This window comes from Lates calcarifer, linkage group LG4, assembly GCF_001640805.2.
Source record: "Lates calcarifer isolate ASB-BC8 linkage group LG4, TLL_Latcal_v3, whole genome shotgun sequence".
Taxonomy (NCBI): Eukaryota; Metazoa; Chordata; class Actinopteri; family Centropomidae; genus Lates; species Lates calcarifer.
Window position 1 is genome coordinate 19,220,338 of NC_066836.1, and position 12,688 is coordinate 19,233,025.

At 41.5% G+C, this 12,688-nt stretch overlaps 1 protein-coding gene across 3 annotated transcripts; it reads left to right on the plus strand.

Moving 5' to 3' along the window:
- Positions 1-744: 744 nt before the first annotated feature.
- Positions 745-12,314, plus strand: LOC108883880 (ETS-related transcription factor Elf-1). Of its 3 annotated transcripts, none has more exons than XM_018677433.2 (8): positions 745-1,019; positions 3,935-4,354; positions 4,535-4,661; positions 6,700-6,807; positions 6,993-7,148; positions 7,252-7,326; positions 8,664-8,859; positions 10,199-12,314. In XM_018677433.2, exons 2-8 carry the CDS (start codon positions 4,295-4,297, stop codon positions 10,797-10,799), a joined length of 1,323 nt encoding a protein of 440 aa, XP_018532949.1. In that variant the 5' UTR covers positions 745-1,019; positions 3,935-4,294; the 3' UTR covers positions 10,800-12,314. The 3 variants fall into 3 exon arrangements, with proteins under 3 accessions (XP_018532949.1, XP_018532950.1, XP_018532952.1); XM_018677434.2 differs by lacking the exon at positions 745-1,019 and adding an exon at positions 3,687-3,834; XM_018677436.2 differs by lacking the exons at positions 745-1,019; positions 3,935-4,354; positions 4,535-4,661 and adding an exon at positions 4,900-5,060.
- Positions 12,315-12,688: the final 374 nt, after the last annotated feature.

A 12,688-nucleotide genomic window follows, 5' to 3' on the forward strand; every position in this document is an offset into this window, starting at 1 on the left:
GGTTACACATGGTTATGTTTCTCTTATATGAAGTTCACAGATGGGGCAGTTATGCAACCACTGGAGCAGGGACAGGATATAGAGACAGCAGTGCTGGCTGCAGAGGGCCCCGTTCTCATGAGAAAGCTGATGACTCCCATCAAACAGTGTTGACAGTGACCACTTTGTCTGTACAAGACCCCTGAGTGTCCCTGAACAACACTCAGGACTGACGGTCATATCAGCTTCTGTTCCATTTGTTGTTTATTATAAAAAGAGAGAACAAGGGAAGCCAATGAGGGTTTGGATCAGACTTGTTGTTAAGGGTGTTGGTGCAAAGTTTTGCCACTAGGGAGCATCAGGGACTGGACAAAAGACTTGCATTCTACTTTGTGCCCACATGCCTGTCTGCGAGTCTTTTTTGTCTTTGTCCATATTTTTTCAGTCTATAACTAGAGCCTTATCTGTTAACATTAACTGAACAAGGCGTCATATATAGTTTCATGATATTGAAATATGATATTCACTTTAGGTGAGGCAGTCCTAATGATATAATATGACATTTAGAGGGATCGTCACACACATCCACTGGCTTTCCACCCTCATATAAACCACTGGGCTGTTTGCAGATTGGTTGCTTGGCTATCTGCTGCTTTACATTGCAAATACGCCCGTGTTTACATTTGCTCCACACCGACAATGGTCACTATGGGTTACCTTGAGTCACAACACAGGTAACCAATCAGAATTCACGGGGGGGGCAGTTCTTTGGAAAAAAGAGGAGGAAGCAAGAACTGACAAGGACTGAAGGGAACAAGAAATTTTTAAAAAAGTCAACACGGTCCACACTGATCCTAAGTCTGTGTGGCACTTTCCCATGTGACTGGAAACCCGCAAACGAAAACTGATCCTGGGTCAGGTCTGTGAGCACATGAGGGTTTTGTGTTTGCCAAAGGGGATGAGAGTAATTTCCGTTTCTCTCTTGGATCCTTCAGGCAGTTGCTGCTTTGCCACATACAGACACATGCTATAAACACAAGGTAAGCCCAGAGCTTTGTTATCCACATAACATCCTATTACTCTTGAAAGTAAAAAAAGAAATCGTAATACAACAAAAGAAAATGCTGTTTGCTCTTCGTGTGACTTTATGCTGCATGACATGTGCTGAAGGGAAAGTGAAAGTATTTTCTCAGATTTTCTCAGACAGTCTGCGTGAGTTTCTGAGCATGGCTGACACTTTTTAGACACACTGCCTGAAAATGTTTATTAAAAAACACCAGAATGTGATTCACTTTAAATGGCTACTGCTAAACCACACACACATGTATGCACACCAGAAAGGTCGTAAAAACAGAGGTGTGTTGTGACCACCTCCACTATTCCTTGCTTCCCAATCTCTTCTTCTCTTCTCCTCTCCACACACACACACACACACACACACAAACACACACACACACACCATATTTCACTGTGTTCATTTAACAAGGCCCGGTTACCCCAAGCAACGAGAGCGGCTTATCAGCTGCTCCCTCACTTGCCTTACTGTTATCAGCCTGGCCTAGTTCACACACACACATACACACTTTCTGCCCCTTTCTGTCAAACACACCCGCGCTCATTCTATCTCGGTCATTGAGTCTCTCTCTCTCCCTCTCACACACACACACACACATACGCAAACTGGGGAATGAATGTTATGGGGGCTTATCAGTGTCCTTAGGGGCCTGGCAGCCACTTCACAGACTCAGATCCCAGTGCGAAGGCCACAGAGACAAACCTATGTGACCAGAGTGCTGATGAACAAAGGCTTCTATACTGTTAGAGTCTTCTATGGAAGCAGGTAGCTGCAGGGCACACTAACAATGAATGTATGCAAATGGCACAATGGCAGGTAACCGTGGCTGTGAGTCAAAGAAAGAAAAATGTCAAAAATACAGATGCTCTGTTGGACTGTGACATCACATCTTTTATGATCCTGTTCATTTCTACAAAATGCAAACCGCATTCACCAGGTTTTGTACCACATTCACTGCCAGGAAAATAAACATGGCAGCTTGCCATATTGTAAATCTCCAGAGCCTGAGTTTCAGGTTAGGAGGTGGAAAGTAGCTGCTGGTTTACATTGAACAGGCAACTTGATATTTTAAGATATCTGTGATTTACTGTAGATGAAAAATATCTTTCCTTTTCAGGCAACAACTGATTATTTTCTCTGAAAACAGTGAAGAATTGTAAAAAAAAATGTGTATCACATTTTCCCAGAGCCCGGGCTGACACCTTCGGTTGTTTTGTCCAACCAGTACTCTAATACTCGACTCACTAACATAGACAGCTAACAAAACCAGCAAATATTCATATTTAAAGGTATAATATGTAACCTTTCCACATTAAAATGTCTAAAAACAACTTAACCAAAGTTATATACTTTGTTGGGCTGTGTACTAACATTATCACAAATGTTTCCAGCAATTTTCAAACTTAGAAAAGTCCATAATTTGAATGAAAATAATGGTCCGTTTCATTTGATCACCTGTCAGTGGTGTCAGTGACCTCTGTGGAAAACTGGGCTCACAGTAAAAACCTCCTGAATGTCTGGATCATCAAGAAACTAGCTGAAGTGGTAGTGAAGACAACATTATTTCAGTCTATTCAAATTTGGCAGATCAATTGATTAACGTTTCAGCTTTCATTTCTCTTAAAATTGCTGCATACTGCATACAGTGTATGGGCTATTTCTCCTCACTGACTTTAAAATCTTACACTGCTTTGAGGAGTAAACTAGTGTCCATTTCAGTCGTGTCCTGCGTAAATCATTGAGCGCCAAACAACTGCACACATCATAGGAAGTCGAAAATGAGAGAGAGAGGGCCATTGCTGGCAGAGATGCTGGCAGAGTTTTGGCCCAGGAACTCAGGAAGCGGTGCCTCCTAACTGAGCTGTGCTTCCTGTGCGATAACTGACCCAAACATGTTGTGCCTCTATCACTCTATCTCACACACAAACACACACACACACTCTCATGTATAAAGACAAAGAAGCGCCCTAATATTCTCCCTCTGTTTGACAGCTGGGGTATAAAAAACTATACAGAGGCTTCTCAACCAAAGTGAGGATTAATGGGATTACAATGTAGGAGCACAGTGATTAAATTAACTCCTTGGAAGCAAGCGTGAGATTTATTGTACACAAAATGTAAATGCTGGTGTGATCTTTAAGAACAAGGAGCTGAAGGTAAGTGCAGGTGTGCCAACAGTGTTAAATGTGACACTTGCTACGCAACAGCAAAAAGAGCCTGAATTTACTTACTTTACTTAGACCTCAGAGAACTTAAACATGGAGGACAGAGGAGCAGGGATGGCCCACAGACTTGGGCAGGAAAATAAGAGAAAGGACTGAGAATGATTAAATGGAATTAGCAGCAATGTGGTGGCCAGAGGACAAGAGAGGAGGAGGCAAAGAAAAACAAAGCGAGGAGGGGAGACTGTAGGGGAGTAATGGAGAGGAGTTTGTTTTGTAGTTTTGTTCTCAATGACCACTTCACAGTCATGTTGAAAGGAATGTGCACGCAACGGCCCTAAAACCTTGAACGTTGCGCAAAGAAATGATGTTTCAAGCTCGACACCAGCTGCCAACCCCCCCTTACTCGTACCACACACACACACACACACACACACACACACACACAAACACACACACACACACATTGCAGTGCAAACGCTTCCTTCCTGTTGCTGGTTTAGCCTCTTTTAGGAGCGAGATAAGAGCAAAAGAATGAGATATATGAAAGAGGGAGGCTGTTTTTTCAGTCTCAGATCAGAGTGACCACACTTCTTCATCTGGATATTTTATGGATGGGTATTTTGTTATAAAGTCTGCCTCTAACTATCTGCATGTGTGGTACTCTCGCTTTACCTCACCTCACACACATTTTGCTCTCGTTTCTCTACCCTGGCAGGTTCAGTCAGACCACAGGACAGTTTAGCAGCCCCCACTTCCTCATCGAGTCGAAGCAGAGCGAGCGAACATGAGTTTCCTGTGACGCCTCTGTGTCTCTGGTCAATTAGTTTACTCACATCACTCCACTGTCGAGCTACCCTGCATGGAAAGACGGCGGGCCTCATCGTATCCTGGGGGGAGCTCTCTGGTAGATATACACTGACAGCCATCGGGGGGATTGTCTCCAAAAACCTGGACCTGTCTCTGGACACAAAAACACATCAGACCTGTTCAGTTAGAAACAGTCTTCAGAAGAAAGCTGTGATGCTGTTTTCACCCAGTTAGTGTGTGTGTGAGTGCGTCTTTGGGATATTCAGCCATGCTACAGCAGTCAGAGCTCATCTTTGACTTTGCCAGTGACCATATTAACATGTCACAGGTGAGTAAATGTTGTGTATTTGTGTGTGGTGAAACAGCTGTGATGCAATACAAATTCCAAAGTAATGTGAGAATAAACTGTGAACTAATCCGATCAAATCTAATGTGTGTGTTGAAACAGAGCTGCAACACAAATGTTAATCTGATGTAGTCTCATGTTATTTCTTTGTGTGTGTTGCAGCTGGGGGGTCACTCAGATTACCCTGCAGTGATTGTAGAGCAGGTTCCCCATCCACACCTGCTCTCATATTCAGGTCTAGCGTGTGAACAGTCACAGACAGAGGAGGATCACCAACAGCTGCTCAAAGGTCAGTTGTGACCACACACACACACACACACACACACACACTCAAGCCTTCCTGTGCTTGTCATATCCACATTTCATGATTGGAGCTCACCTGCCGTCTGTCTTCCAGTTCATGCTAACGGTTATTCGTAAGTGCAACCTTTGGTCTGTGAAGTTTTTATTCAAGTTTTCCCAAATTAAAATTCACACCAGGTAATAAAGAAAGCCCGGGGCCGCACATGCGCAGTCGCATCCTTCGCACATGGACCTCCCTTCGCAAAAATTCAGGAAGTGAAACAAAACATTCCTGGCTCGTGCCTGAGAAAGACAGTTAATGAATCATATTAGGATGTAGACGTGGTCAATTCGGGCTACAGCATACATGCTATAGCTTGTTCCTCATCAGTGCTGGGAACTGAAAGTAAGTTTTATTGCTGTATCGAGTTTTTTCCCCGACATCATTCTGGTTGGAGGGAGCAGCTGAAAGTTGGGCATGGCGAGGGCTCGGTTAACTTAGCTAACGGTAACAGCAGCAAAGCATCACTCACAGTGAGATGTAGACCATTTATCTTATGAGTACAACCGTTTTGGGACAGCAGCCTCCCCTGCTGTGCTCCTGTTAACGTGGCCAGTTGTTTTGACAGGTCTGTGGCTGGTTTTCTCAGCGACCGAAAGTGTCTGAGCCCACGACAAGCAGCTGTTAGCTAGCAGATGTTTTCTAGCTCGCCGCTTCACAGCCTGGTCACGTCACATGCGCACAAAACAATAGACTCCCCTTAGATAATATTTTGCCTCAAGCACATACATGTGGCAAGACGGGTAGATGTGATGAATTAAAGCAGCTCAGAGCTGCACATATGGTTTCTTTTGGAGGAAAAACATCAGTCAGAAATAGTATATATTTTTTGATCTGAGAGTAAAGGCTTCTGATGTTCAGCCAGTTGTTGGATCACTGTGTCTTATATGCATTCACACGTGCAGCCAGGTTCTCAGATATCTGCTGTCACAAGTGGATTGAATTTCATTTGTGGTTTTTACAACCAGGAATGTGACGTGGATAAATTATCTATAATAATAAATGTAATTCTATGGTAAAATAGCAGTATATATCCAAACATACTACATGTTCATACTAAAAGTTCATTCTCTTGTTAAGAGATTAAAAAAACAAACAGGAATTGTGTGGGTTTTTTTTTTCTAAAATTGCATTTTAAAATGTCTACAGCAACATTGTGTAACAGAAACAGACCCTGTTATTAGTTACTATACATAAAAATGTATTACTAATAACATCAACAAAGGTTCTGCTCTATTCAAGTGCCTCATTGAGGTGTGACCAGCTTACCAAAAAACTGAAGCAGCTAAATTCATTCATCATTCATTTTGTTTTTTACGCCTGTGCTACTGTGAGAGGGTGTGAAAAAGGCCTATTCTCAGACCTTGCTGTGAACAGCTGTCAGGTGAACTACTTTCTACAGAAAAAATAGTCCCTGTGGAATTGGTTTACACTGTTTTATTGATTATCCAGAGTAGAGGGACATTGTTTGTGGAAAGATATACTGCTGTTGAATTTTTCAAATTTAATATTCCAGTTTCTTCAGCACCAGGAATGAAATTCCTCTCATCCCTATTGTATTGGGTGGCAGCAGAGCCATATATCAATCCATCTATTCAGTCTATCACAGGGCTGACATATAGAGACAAACAACCTTACACACATATTCACACCTATAGGCAGTTAAGAGTCAACAGTTAACCTAACCTGCAGGTCTTGTGGGACTGTGGGAGGAAGCCGGAGTACGTGGAGGAAACCCAGGCAAGCACAGGGAGAACATACAGACACAGACAGGCCCCGGCTGAACTGGGGTTTGATGGAACAGTGGTGTCGCCTTAGACTCATATATCCTAAGATAAAAACTAACTGCATTGCTAGTATTTGGTAATATTTGGTTCAACTGAGCTTTTAAGGTCTCACATTTAGCAATTTCCTCCCTCTAAACGCCACCCTCCTCCCCCTGCTGAAAGTATTTTTGTGTTACTCTCTTCTCTATGGTCTGTAGTGGAGCCATGTGAAAGTGGAGAAGAAGAGACCATGGAGACGCTTGTTGCTGCTGACTCGCTTCTCAACATGGACTGCTCTGACACCCTCTCCCTGGAACAACACTACTGTAAGCACACATACACAGACACACACCTGAGTTAACACTGATCACTAACAGAGTGAAGATGCCCCTGTAAAACCTCGCCCCCTCTGCTTTTTGATGTAGGACATGTTTGACTGTGGGTTGTTATTTTTAGACATGGTGGTCACAGTGCTGTTCTATTTCATTAAATCTGTTTATGCCCCCTGCAGCCGAGACCTTCTTACCATCACTGGGTGATGTCGTCACCACTCCTGTTACCCAGGTGACTGTGTCAGCAGAGGGGATCGTGGGACCTGTTGACCAGTCACAATGGCACTCGCTGCATACAAAGAAGCCCACGGCACAGCTGCAGTCCAAAAAAAGAAGTCAGTTTTTTTTTTTTTACTATTATTATATTGGAAAGTAAAGTATAGCTTGATGATATTGAATATCTTGTTAAGTACATGTTTTTATTCTTCATCTACTCAGGTAGAAAACCTCGACATCGGAGGGCAGAGTCTCCAACACCAGACATTACAGTGAAAAAGGACAAATATAACAAAGGTATTGTCACACATAATCTCCTACGCATATTTAAAAAAAACAGGTGGATAAATATCAGACCAACAGGATGTACAAACCACCAAACACTACGAATGAGCCAATTTTAACATGGTGCGATTAGAGCAGCAAATAGAATTTGATGCTTTTCTTTCTTGTATAAATTAGTAAACTGAATATCTTTGGGTTTTGGACTATTAGTCAAATAAAACAAGTGATCTAAAGAAGTCAGATTGGGCTGTAGCAAATTCTATCAGGCATTTGTGTCACTATTATCTGACATTTTATGGACAAAACAAATGATTAATTTAGAAAATAGTCATCAGATTAATCAGGGTTTGTTGACATCATGAAGTAGCGTGGGATCATGGGTATTGTTTTCTTCACTACCGTTGCCGTCATTACAATCATCTTCCATGGTTAGGATTCCTTAGTGTTGTTCAGGAGGCTTTTACCAAGGAGTCAAATTGTCCATAGAGGTCTCCTCCTCTCCAAAACAAATGGACCAGGTGATTAAAACCAGTAAAAACACTGAATAAAGCAGTTTCACTTCACTTCACTTTCACAGAAATCAGTGTTTCTCTAATGCTGTTTGGCAGAGCCGAACTGCCGTTAACACTGGCTCTCCTCATTTCTCTGCTAACTTAAGATCCAGATGTCTGATTAAAATTCTTCATCTCATTAAAATTTATTGTTAAAAACAACTAAGATCAAAAATATCATAAAAATGTGGCTTAAAACTGGATAAAAAGTCAACTTTGACACTTGTGGCAACTGCAATGCTTATGAATGACACCATTGACAGGTGACGAAGTGAAATGACCGCTGCCTTGATTAAAACACATTACAGATCTCTCTAGGTTTGAAAATCGCTGGAAATATTTGGGATGATATATCATAGGTCTAATCATTCTTTTTTTGAATGCAGAAAAGTACCTTTGAGTAATGAAACTGATGAGAAAATATATTTGGGGATTCAGTGTGAGAAGCAGGGGCAGGCACCTTTTGTGCTCACAGTGGTCATTTCAAAATCCTCAGTGATTCAGCCTGTGAAAGAACAGAAAAATTTCATAGATTTTTTAACTCAGAACACCTTCTCGTGCACCAGGTGCCAAGTATGGCAAAGGCATGTGTCTGTGTCTATAAATGTTTTGTCATGTCACTGGTCACTGTCACAGATGAAGATGAAGACAGCAATGTTACAAAGGCCATGTCTGAAAAGGGCTGTAGATGGATCTCAGGGGATCAGTCACTTTTAGGACATGGCTTTTACAAAAGCAATTTTCCATGTTGTGTCTTTGTCCTCCCTTTTCCATTACGTTTCCCGTGTTTGTCTTCAGGAGGAAACACACTGTACTTGTGGCAGTTCCTTATGGAGTTGCTGCAGGATCGGCAGGTCTGCCCTCGCTACATCAAATGGACTAATCCCCACGCAGGGATCTTCAAGCTGGTCAACTCAAAGGCAGTGGCTAGACTCTGGGGCAAACACAAGAACAAGCCAGATATGAATTATGAGACAATGGGCCGAGCACTCAGGTAAACAACATTCATCACATCATAACATGTTCATACGTTTCATGTTCTTCTCTGTACTTTGATGAAACCAGATCTGGTCCCTGTTTTCCCATAATGATCGATCTTAGGAGTCAGGAGTATTTTTTAAGTACAAACACTGAACATTAAATTCTTGCATCTGTTTCCCAAAGCAGCTGTTAAGAATGAGCACATGTGAATGTTGTTAAGAGTCTCTTACGACTGGATTTCTGTGGTAACAGAGAATGTAGCATGGTATTTTTGACTGACTGTAAAACACAGTCACAGTCATTTAAAAATACATAAATCACAAGTGTTGTAAACCACACTATAGAAACACGTGCTTTCATATATGTTCTCTCATTTATGAGAGAAAAAAATGTAAAGTGCTTTTACATAAATAAAACTAAAAAATCTAGTCTCCAACATCTTTCTCTATGTCTTTCTCCATCATGATAAAAGTGAAGACTTCAATAAAAACGGTTTTAGGGCCTTCCTGTAAGTAACAGATTATTTTAAGTGCCTGCCAATATGGATGGAAGAGTAAGATCCTTTTTATTTAACCAGAAACATCACTATCAGCCATCCTTGGCAAAAACAGTAGTACATGAGTCGTACATGGGTGCCGCAAAAAATATCACTTCCTCGTTCAGGTAGTTTGTTTGTATTATTGTGTGAATTTCAGTGGTGGAAGAAGTATTTAGGTCCTCTACATAAGTAAATGTAATACTTGCTATATAATAATAAGTACAGCATAGTCACACAAACACACTAATAGATCCAGGCAGCAGTGCTCTGGCAGGTATTCCTGTAAAATAGCTTTTTTTGTTCAGTGGAGTCTGGTGTCTATAGCGATGCCCCTGGTTAAACAAAGATGAGCTTACTCTATAATAAAAAGAAACTTCCAGAAAGCATAATAAACTAACTAACTAAAGGTATATCTCTTGTACTTAATGTTGTCAGACACTCATAATAACAATCTGAGCCTGTCAGTGGCAAAAATATGCATTTTGGTGGATGTGCTTTGACATGAACAACTGCTCATTGGATTACATTGCAGCAGTTGGTTACAGAGACAGCGTTTACTGTTTTTGCTCAATACTGCACCAATTCCAAAGGTTTTTGTCCCCATCAGTTATTCACACCCAAAACCATGGGGAAATAAGGCCCAGGTTCAAAAATCTCAAAGTTATCCTTTCAGCTTGAGAAGGTTTATAAGATGAGTTTTACAATCATCTTTGGATAGCAGGTTCCTGATAATTAGTGTTTCTAGTTCTTAAATTCTGACCAAATGCGATGCTTAGTTTGTGTTTGTTAATGTTGAATCTTTGTGTTCATGTAGGTACTACTACCAGAGGGGGATACTGAATAAGGTTGAAGGCCAGCGTCTCGTCTACCAGTTCACCTCTCTGCCCAAAGACATGGTTTATATCACAGATGGAGATGGCACCAAAGAAGAAGAAGATGACGATCACGACGACAATGATGAAGGTGTGAGTGATGACTCTGATGACAGCACAATATCTTCTAGTGACCAATCAGTAGAGGATGAAGATTCCCACCCACCACAGAAGAAGATGTCATCCGGTAGCTCTGTCCGAGCCCCAGCTACCCAGCGGACCAGGCCGGCTGCCAGGCCTTCGGGTCAGCGTGACACCGTCCTGCGGCCTGCCAGCTCCAGCCTGATCCAGGAGCAACATTTGCCCATTGTGTCTGCTGAGATGCTGCGGACCCTCCAGAACCTGGAGAAAGTGCAGTCCCTGCAGCCCACAGGTCACGCCTCAGTCTTTAAAACGGCTCAGCTGCTGGGAAGCCTGTATGGGCAACAGGCTGTAGACAGTGAGGGCGCACCTGAGACACATGAGAAAAAGTCACACCGAGGGCAGAAAACCTCACAAGTAGAGACTCCACAGCTGGTGCCTCTAACCAGCTCTGACCAGTAGAACAGAGCAATCCACCACCAGATACCCACGCACATACACTCCACTGACTCAGGACCAGTTACAGAGCTGCACGTTGTTGTGGCAATGTCTTCACACCAGGGCCTATATTTCATTAAGTGTGTAGGAGCGGGATGAATGATCTAGGATTGTTTTTGTATTTTAGATTTTTTTAATGAATTGGTAACAAAGGTAATTCTAGATCAGTCCTTCCTTACTGACGTCTGAGTTGGGAGGAAATTGACAGGAACCAAAATCTCACAGCGTTGAGCAGTTTACCCTCTCAGTAGACAGGCAGACTGTAAAAGTTCACATTATCTCAGCCTTCTGTTATTCTTTGTTAACTATACAAGACACCAAAGACAGACATGCACTGGAATCTAAAGCCTCTCTGCACTTCCTGCAGATGCACCCGCTGCTTGCACTTCAGCTCCAGTATCATGGAGCTAATTATCTGATCAGCACACTGTGCCCTCCTTCTCTGCCTTTACTCTTGCAGTTTCTCACTCTTTTCTCTTTGCTGTCACATGCTGAATCATTCCTCTACCTTAAATGTGGCTTTGCACTAATGTTTACCCCTGCTGTATGTTTCTCCTCGTAAGTGCCTGAAGATCTCAGACCATCCTGTCCCTGCTTCCACTGTTCCTGGTAATCATGAGGTTATTGAGGGAAAACATTCCATACTATTGTTATTATTATTATTTTTTTTAAAGATTTCTGAATTATGTTTGTATTGTGAAATGTTGAAAACAAGGGATCACTGTTATTTCTAGAATAGGAATTAAGCACTGCTGCTGTTTATAGCTGATGTACACAGTGGACCTTCCTTTTGTTGACAATCACCAGTGAAATGGTCTAGTTGCCTTTTATTTAGCTGCAGTGCCTCGTAGATAAGTCTTTCTGCAATGCACATATTCTGTTTAGTTATTACACATATATAAATTGTTGTGTATTGTGTGTTGTATACTGTATGTTTGTGAAAATGTTTGACTTTGTGCCTTGTTGCCATTTTCTCCCTCAGGTTTATAAAAAATTGTTTTGCTGCACAGACTATATACTCTATGCAAGGAGTAAAACAGCTGGCCCTTTATAATGAAGTAATGCTAAGTTCAGTGTTTTCTCTTCAGTTGATCTTTGTTTAACTTCACAAAGCCAGCCTACAAAGCTTACCTTACTCCAAATGAAAACTGAGATTCGTAAGATTTAGGCTGGCTTCTGGGAGGCTAAGCTTGGTTAAGAGATGCTTAGAACCGTGCCTTTGCCCCCAGGCAGCCCCTATGCAAAACTGTTTTCACTTTATTACTGAGTAAACCATTTATTTTGAAATCCCCTCACTTTATCTGGAGGTCTCCTGATGTTTTCTAAGTTTTGCTGATATGGATTTGTAAGCCTGTAACAGAGGGAGAGGTGGAGTTTCTGTCGCTTTGTTCTCTTGTGTTTTGCTGTCCCAGGTGTTGAAAAGATAATGTTCGATTATATGAAATAAACTTAATTTTGGCATTGCCTGTGTGAAATTCATCCCTGCTCATTTATTCACCCGCATTTAGTTGTAATGCTGTAATGCTTTCTTATGGGCGTGGATAAAAAGAAGGTAAAATTTGCTACAACACTGAAATGCTGCCTACACATTACTGCATCAAATACTTCTGTATTTATAATGAATAATAAAAAAAAACTCTCTGACATCGGCCATTTTGATAACTTCAGGTACTGTAAGTAAATTTTATTGCTGATAATTATGTACTTAAAATATAAATATAATATAAAATTTGGAATACAAGACCTTTACTTTGCAACTTTATTTTTGTATTTTTTGCAGTGATGTATTGCTACAATATAAGCAAGTGGATTCTTCTTCCACCACTGACAGGCATACATAGTCTATTATTATG